Consider the following 8,797-nt stretch of genomic DNA (forward strand, 5'->3'; position numbering starts at 1 on the left):
ATTCCCCTTTCCCAGTTAAGAGGCATGCTCTGAATTGTCTTTAAAAGATTGTTAAGTATTTACATATATTAGATATTCTGTTCTTTTTTTTTTTTTTTCCAAACACATGGAGCTCTACCTCTGAGAAAAACATGCACCGTGCAAACCTGGGAAATATCTGCTTCTATGAAGGCTTTGAAGCCAGAACTCTGCCTGTCGTGGTGTGTAACATTTCACAGCAAAGGATGAAGCTTTCCATATTCTTTAAATTCCATGATTTACCAAATATCGAGATGGCTGGGTTTGCAGTGGTCTGGGCTTGGCTTTCTGTGAAAATGCAGGCCTATTCCTGAGCAGAGGTAGCCGTTTTTTTTGGTAGAAACTGCCCCATCTCTGCTGCAAAGCCACTGAGTATATCCAATCTTGAGAAAACCAAGAGCAAACACTCTGTTTGGAAGTTTTCTTTTATAGCACAATGGGAAAGTACACAGAAATAATGAACATTCTCTGAGCGTTCTGCTTGAGTTGTTTTTAAAAAACCATTTATTTCAAAGGGCAGATAAGTGCTTTGCTAGGCAACAACCAGCTCAAAAGCAGTTGGAGTTTGTCTTAATAAATAATGAAATGCCATTTACAATTCCTAAACTTCATATAACACGTTACACATTTTAAATAACTAACACCCACTCTGCTGCTGTGTATCTAAAAACTGTCCCCAGGTGTGTGTGTATGTCTTGGAGTGAAACAGATCACTGAGCTTTTAAGTGCAGTTCACAGTCCTGAGTGTGACCCCTTCACCCCATGCCGTGGCCCCTCAGAGGGCCTGGGTGGGTGCAGCTGTGTCTGGCGCTTCCCAGTGTGCCTGGGCCCCACTGCCAGCTTGGGCAGTTTCACTGCCATTCAGTTTTTAGGTCACACAAAGGGAAAGGAAGCACTGGGAATATCTTCTGAGTAATGTCATGGATCTGAGTTCCGTCTTGGCTTCTAAATCAGTAAGCAAGTTTTCTATGTCATTTTAGAGATTAAACTGTTATTTGCTTAGTAATGCCAACCTTTTTGCTCGCTGGTATTTTCATATGGGTTCTGATATCCTGTTTAGGCGGCACATTTGGGGTCTCTGGAAGTGACAAACGCATTTGTGGTCAGGGCTCCTGCTGGCACAGCATCCTGTCCCTTTAACATTCTACTATCTAAATACCTGAGAGAGATGGAGTCTGCATCTAAAACCCATAGCACTGCCATCAATTGTCATCCATCCAGGCGAGCAATGGGGTGAGACCCACCACGAGGCACTTGGTTGTCAGAGTCTGTGTGTTCCTGGTGCAGGTAAGGCAGCCAGGCAGCAGTTTTTACAAATGCCCTCACTGCTGTCCTAGGTTCTGCACCTAGTTGCAGCGGTACCAGGAATTTGCAAGTTTTGCGTTTGTGTTTCATCTAGGTGCATGTGCAAAATGCAAGGATATATCAATCTTCTCAACCCAGGAGCCTTTGTTTGAAGTTTTCCTTGAAAGATGGTTTGTGAAGGATGAGACTGATGCAGTCAGTGTTCCTTAAACCTGAAAGATATGATAAAATAACACCTGGCTAAACTGCAAGCCATTGTTAAACAACAGATGCTTCATTTCATACAAAATGCACACAGCCCACCTAAAGCACATCTCTGTCTCCTTCTGCCAGGGCTTTTTCTGGAAGCAGAATTTGATGGTGGATAAACCCCGACACAATCTCCACATACTGATGGTAGGCACGAAGGGGACAGAGGAAAGAAAGGAGCCAAGCCAGGTGAGGGGAGGTCAGGGAGCTGCTCTGGCTATAGGAAAGCCTCAAGCCAGAAGGAAGGACAAAGGAGGCAATTTACCCTCACACGTCCTCACTCAGATCTGAGGAGCGATTGCAAGGATCATATACACACAGGGGTGTTTTATTAGCAAAAGGAGGAATGAAATACTGTAATGACTGGTGATTTTTCTTTTCTTTCTTTTTCAGGAAAAGCCAGGTGTGGAAGGCAGATAAACCAGAATGACATTTTAGGGCTTTGCCTTAATCCCATGGGTATAGACACCAGGGTGGACTTACGGAACTTGGTCCCCCGTTGGTGTCCCTGTGCAGCCCAGCTCCTTGTGGATGAGGCGGACCAGGCACTGCATCCAAAACAGAGAAACAAGAGCTGTCACTGTGGCTGAGGCCCCCAGATGCTCCACAGGCACCCACCCAGAATCCTGCTGCCTGCAGGACTACACTCTCCCAGAGGCAAATTCTAGCTTGTCTGCTCCAAGAGAGGCTTTGTCTGAAGAGGAACAGATGGATGCAAAGCCCACAGAGGGAGCTACAGGCAGTCTCTAGTCAATTGCTTAGACTAAGGGAGGGCTGTTTCTTGGTAAGCCCTAGAAGGAATGGTTCCAGGACACGCTCCTGAAAGCAAGGGGTTTAGGACAAGTTTCAGCAGCCTGAATTACTTCTGGATTCAATAATTGTTAAAATAAAATCAGTGTGATAATATGCACCCAAATCACAATATAAAAGCAATAATAATGATAATTAATTAATAAAATAAAAGTAGTGTGATAATAAAATGTCCAAATTGGGCAAAGATGGAAACAAAGACAATATACGAACTGCAGACATGCTGGAGGGGACCCAAGAGCATGGTGGTCACACTAAGCAGATGGGCATCTTCTCAGATATGGTGCTGGGAGGCTCAGGAGGCCATCTTGGGAAGGGCTGTGCTTCATCAGGAAGCCTCTCAGAGTGTCTCAGACCTCCACAAACAGTGCCATCAGCAAGCGCAGCTACCCCGACTGTGAACAAGCAGGCCCTGCTCTCTGCTCAGCTCTGCTCCTGACCATCCCTTCATGGTTCGTTAAATGTTAAAAGGGCTGAGAGGAAGTTTAGAAATCCAGACTAATGACCAAATGTCTCAGAAAACGTAATTGGATTTCTCTGCATTTGCAAGTGTGGCTCTAGTTTCCCCAGTGTTCCCCAGCCACACAGAAGGTCTGCCCTGGAATGCATTCCTGAGGGAAGTTTTCCTTCTTGCAGGGCAGCAGGTTCCCACAGGCCCGGGATAGACCATGGCACTAGAGATGTAGGAGGCCTGGCAGTGGGGGTGCTGGAGGCAAGGCTTCAGGGGAGGGGAAACACCTCATAAACATAGATACCCATGTGTTTGTGCAGTTACACTATCAACCCTCAGGTCAAAACTCTGGAAGGCATGACAGTGTCTATTTTCTTAGATGTTTATAGTTCAAGTAGGTGCCTAGAAGACCCACAAATGATAACAGTTCAGGTTAAAGAGAACAGGTATTTCTCCTACAGATAAAATGCAGCTTTCCTTGATTCACTAAGCAATGTTTATTACTGTCATTGTGGGGTAAAGAAGCAGTTTTGGTGGTGTAGCGGTTAAGGCATTTGGCTGCTAACCAAAAGGTCAGTAGTTAGAACCCACCAGCTGCTCTTTGGAAGAAAAGATGAGGCAGTCTGCCTCCACAAAGATTCAGATTTGGAAACCCAATGGGGGTCGCAGTGAGTCAGAATTCACTCAATGGCAATAATTTTTTTTTTTTTTTTTGGATTGGGGAGTAGAGCTAGGGGAAATATTTCAGATGCTACAGATAGTATTCGTGGCAACAGAATAAAGGACAGGAATATTGCTGTTAAATAATTTGATCACTGTGAATTTGATATTCTGGCTCCAGCTACTACTACGTGTTTGCTGAGTTTGAGTCGGTACCTTATCAACATTATAAATTCCATCAAGTCCAATGTACGTGATGTGTTAGAAGCAAGAGGTTTATGATTATGAAAAGCAGATCAGTAAGTGAAATGAAAAAGGAAAAGAAAACAAGTGTTTTTGGGCATTGGAGCATCTCATTTTGTCCTCCATTTAATATTTAATCTCTTTTTGATATTTCCATCTCTTCCTCTTTCTGTGATGCTTTCTAGGTAATTTTCTTATATCTATACTCTGCTTAAGTAATTCTCTCTTTCCAAAACCAAACTCCCTGCCATCGACTTGGTTCTGACTCATAGTGATCCCCATTGGGTTTCCAAGTCTGTAAATCTTTAAGAAAGCAGACTCCCTCATCTTTCTTCCTTGGAGCAGCTGATGGGTTTGAACCACTGACCTTCTGGTTAACAGCCAAATGCCTTAACCACTACCATGATGGCTCCTTATTCTCTCTTTAGCTATATCTAATTTGTTTTACAAGCACATCCATTGGGGATTTTTTTCTGCTAAAGATCAACCACAATTTCCATTTCTAGAAATTCTACTTGGTTGTTTTTCAAACTTGCTGGGTTTTTTTTGTTGTTTGTTTTTTTTTGTTTTGTTTTGTTTTTAGTGTTTGGTGCTTTTCTCTTGAGTCTAGTTCTTTTTATGTCTTTAGAAATGTTTAATATATTTATTTTTATAGTTTATCTGACAAGTCTTTTATCTGAAGTGTTAGAGGTCCAATTCTGCTGTTTGTTGTGGCTGAAAACACTTCTTCATAGTGAATTACTTCCTATAGAAAGCATCTTGAGAAGCACATCAGTTGAGAGAACCCTGTGCATCTAGGTTGAGATTTGTTTCTCTCAAATGATTTTGGATTTGCTTCTGCTTAGAAATTGGGTACATCACCCACCAACCCAGGACCAATTTTATTCTCTTTCTTTTTTGTATTTCAATAATATAAATTCAAAAGAATTTTCAGGGACATGAAACAGCCATAAGGATGGAAATGTGGGTAAGTTCAAAATACTGGTGGGTATTTTCCCACATTTGGTGACCAGGCTAAGATGGACACAAATTCTTGTTGTCTTTCTATGTCAATGTGCAGACATTGTCTAGTATACCCTTTTACTACAAGCACAGCCCATTGAAGTTCCTGGCTGCAGTTCCAATTCCCCATCTTGTGCCAGCCCAACACCTCATCTCTTACTCCCCATGGACATAACCACTCCAGCCCTAGATTCCTAAGATTGGTAACTTGTCCCAGGGCTGCTCTACCATCAAGTTGTGAACTAGTTTTATGCTGCCTCTACATTTTTGGCAGGTGAGGATTTCCTTACATCCTTGTGCATTCAGCTATGCATTTAAAAGGCTTTTCAATATGTATTTTCCAGTATTTCTGAAGTAGAAGAATTTTCAGGGACACTAAACAGTCATAAGGATGTAAATGTTGCTGCTACTTAGTAGAAATACATCTGGGAACATAATTAAAATGCTTAGATAATTAAAAAACAAATGATCTAAGGATCAGCCTTTTAAAACTTAATAAGTTCATAAATTGAAAGATGGTATTTGATTCTGCATGCAGTGGAGGAGGTCTGTTTTAGGGATCCCGGGAGCTCTGGTTGCATTGTGCCTAAGGCATTCAACTGCTAACCAGAAGGCTGGTGGTTCAAACCCAACAGGCACTCCTTAGAAGTAAGATTGGGCAATCCACTTCTGTAGAGATACTGCCTAGGAGACCCAAAGAGGGGTCACTATCAGTTGAATTAACTCGACAGTGGTGAGTTTTAGTTTTTTTGGGAGTTAAAACATAAATTTTTTATTTGATATAGTTGAAATTTCTATCAGGATTTTTATCAGGATCAATCTCAGCTTTTTTTATGGCAAAGCAAGAGAAGAGGCATGGGATTAAGGTTTGGGGACTATGTGCAGCAAGAAGATGTGTAAGGATAAGTATACTCTAATTACCCTCAGACGTATATGCCTGTATGATGGTCACATCATCGTTGGTCTTCTCTGTCCTGAACGAACCCTTGAGTCTTCTCAAGTCAGGAAGGGGTGAGAAGTGGGACAGCAGGTAAGAGAAAAACAGAAGGCATCTCTGTGCCCACACTGGCAGACTCTGCTTTTTTTTTTTTTTTAATTATTATTTTTTTAAATTGTGATTTGGGTGAAAATTTACAGAGCAAATTCACTTTCCATACAGCAGTTCACATACACTTTGTCTCATGATATTCACTACAATTTACTCCAATGCAACAGCTCCCCTCTCCCTTCCTCTCCATAGTTACCTCTACCCTGTGCCTGTTCCTCCATGCACTCCTGCATCCTGAGCTGTCTCCTGTGCATAAACAGCCTTTCTTTCTCCCATGATTGTTCTCTCCAAGAAGTGTATCTATCTCAGGTAAATGTTCAACTCATATGCCTGTCTTTTGTTTGGCTCGAAGCCACAGCTGTGGTTTCAATTCCAGACCTAAAGGGCGGCTAGGGGCCATAGTCTCAGTGGTTCCATCAGACTCTATCAGACCAACAAACCTGGTTCTCTCCCCCCCTTTTTCCCCCAAATGATTTTGAGTTTTGTTTCACATTGTTCTCCCTGTCTATCTAGGATCTCCTACATAGATCCCCCTCTGAGTGGTTGACAGTGGTAGCTGGGCACTATTTAGTTCTTCTGGTCTCATAGTTGTATAGGCTGAGGATTGCATGATGTACCAGTCACTAGACTAATTGTTTCCATGCATCTTCGGTTTTCTTCATTTTCCTTTGCTCTGGATGAGGACAGACCCATTGTTGAATCTAGATGGCTGCTTGTTAGCTTTTAAGATCCCAGTTGCTACTTGCCAAAGTAGGAGGTGGAACAATGTTTTGTGTAGTATGTTATCCCAATTGAGCTTGATGTCCCCTGTGACTATGGTCCTGAGCCCACAGGTTCAATTACTCAGTCCCTCTGGGTAGCTGGCTGTGACCAAGAAGTGACTACAACCTCGTTCCTTGTCAGCTCTATTATACACCTGGGAATTCTTACAGAACATACAAACACACTGGTAGAACCATTGTCTGCCAACCCTATACATGGTTTTGGGTACACTCCCTGTTACATAGACATACCTAATAGTTCAGCCTGTCTACCCATCTATCCACCCATATACCCATGTTTGCCTTCACTGACAATGCAGTACTGTATGTGCAAAAGGGTTCATCTTTGTTGTCTGTCCCTCCCATGTACCTCTGTATGTCTTCCTCTTCCTCAATGGCACTGTGTTGATCACTCACATTTGATACATTGCCCTTCTCTTCACCCAAATCAATACTTATCTCTGCCTATCAGTGTTCCCTCCCCTCCCCTCCCACCCCTGGTAACCAACAAAGAAAATTTCCTTTCATATATAAACTTTTACACCTGAGAATTCTTACAGAACATACTAATGTTTGCTTCTTTTTCTGGCTCCCATCCCTCTGAATGAGAGGGAGTCAGGGTGCTCCTCAGTGTGAAAACGTGATGGAAGAATACTAGAACAATAATGGCCACCATTCATGTGGCCAGGCCCCATGCATTATCTCCTTTGTTTCCCACAATAATCCTGTTATTGGGTACCATTAGTTTACCCATTTAAAAAATGGAGAAGCTGCAGAATAGAGAAGTTAAGTAATGTGCTCAACTCATACACATGATAGTTAACAGAGGCACGATTAAAAACCAGGGAGCTCCATGCTCTTAGCATCTATACCATCCTGTCTGAAACTACAGAGTAACAGACTGACCAACAGCCTGTTTTCAACATGTTTTTTTTTTTTTTAAATCAGATAAATGGTGTTCTACCATGAATATTTAAGGAAGGATCATCTGTTGGGATGTGTCATTAAAAAAGGAAAAAGAGTCCACAGGAGTGTTTGGCCAACCACCCTTGAGATGCTCCTTAAGTGTTGCTTGGATTAAAAATAGGATGACTTACCAATAAGGCACAGGCATCTGCAAACATCAACATGTAAAAGACATTGTTCCATCCAGAGGGGGAGATGAGCCCAGCCAGCAAAGGGCCCAAGGCCGCCCCTGAAATGTGGCAAATGGATATATATGGTGTGTTTAAGGAAAACTCTGGCACATGATATTTAAAATACATAAGCCCAATAAATATATAAAGTATGCTAAACAGCTCACTCATAATGGAAAAAAATAAATAAATAAAACCCATTCTCAACTATCAGATTGGTAAGGGTTAAAAAAATAAAAAATGATGTTCAAATTTTTCTGAAATCAAATCTAAAAATATTTTCTGAAACCAAATCTAAAAACGATTTAATGTATGGCATTCAACATGTTCATTATTTTGATCTAACAATTTTAATTTCATTATTTTGAAAATTCATTATAAATAAATATTTTCTGAATTAAATGTACAATTTTGAATATTCTTATGGTAAAAAAATATTATTGGGTAAAATTTGAATAAGGTCTGTAGATACTAATACTGTATCAATGTTAATTTCCTGATTTTGAGAATTGTATTTTGGTTATGTCAGGCAATGGAAAGCATGGATCCATTTTACTTTTTAAACAGTTCAGAAAAATATATATGTGCATGCATAGTGTACAAATATATAAAAGAGAGAGTGGAGTGGGGGAGAGAAGAAGGGAGAAAGGGTGAAGGAGGAAGGAAATGATGTAAAATGATTACTTTGCATAAAGAATTCACAGAATTCCACAAAAAATATCATTTTTATAACTTTTCTGTAAGTCTAAAATTGTATTACACTTGTTTTTAAATAACTAAAAACAAAAGAAATCAAATATTCTGAAAAATCCCCCAAGATAGCTGTATACAAATGTTTGCTGCAGCAGTTTGGTTATTTATTTTCCTAATAGGGTTTGGAATAAATTATGATATATTTGTAGATAGTTTATTATTTTGGTAGATATTTGGTAAGAAGTGTGAAGGAAGAAATTAAACCATATTATTAATTGAGATTCAATCTCTGGGACATGAGATTATTAGGGTCATTCATACTTTATATATATATTGGTTTTATTTCAAGATTTTATGAAGAGCACTTACTACTTTTATAATTGTTTTGGAAAAACAGTTACTTTTTTTTTTTTTTTTTTTT

General features: G+C 40.4%; 1 protein-coding gene across 1 annotated transcript in view; it reads right to left on the minus strand.

Annotated features, from left to right (window-relative positions):
• Positions 1-2,051: 2,051 nt before the first annotated feature.
• SLC37A1 (solute carrier family 37 member 1) overlaps positions 2,052-8,797 on the minus strand; it is an 88,308-nt gene continuing 81,562 nt past the window's right edge. The window contains exons 17-18 of the mRNA XM_007947309.1: positions 7,645-7,742; positions 2,052-2,120 (exon numbers count right to left, since the gene is read on the minus strand). Coding sequence (XP_007945500.1) covers positions 2,052-2,120; positions 7,645-7,742 — 167 coding nt within the window. The remainder of the gene's footprint in view (positions 2,121-7,644; positions 7,743-8,797) is intronic.

Source organism: Orycteropus afer, unplaced genomic scaffold (genome assembly GCF_000298275.1).
Source record: "Orycteropus afer afer isolate SDZICR_OR568_19922 unplaced genomic scaffold, OryAfe1.0 scaffold00179, whole genome shotgun sequence".
NCBI lineage: Eukaryota > Metazoa > Chordata > Mammalia > Tubulidentata > Orycteropodidae > Orycteropus > Orycteropus afer.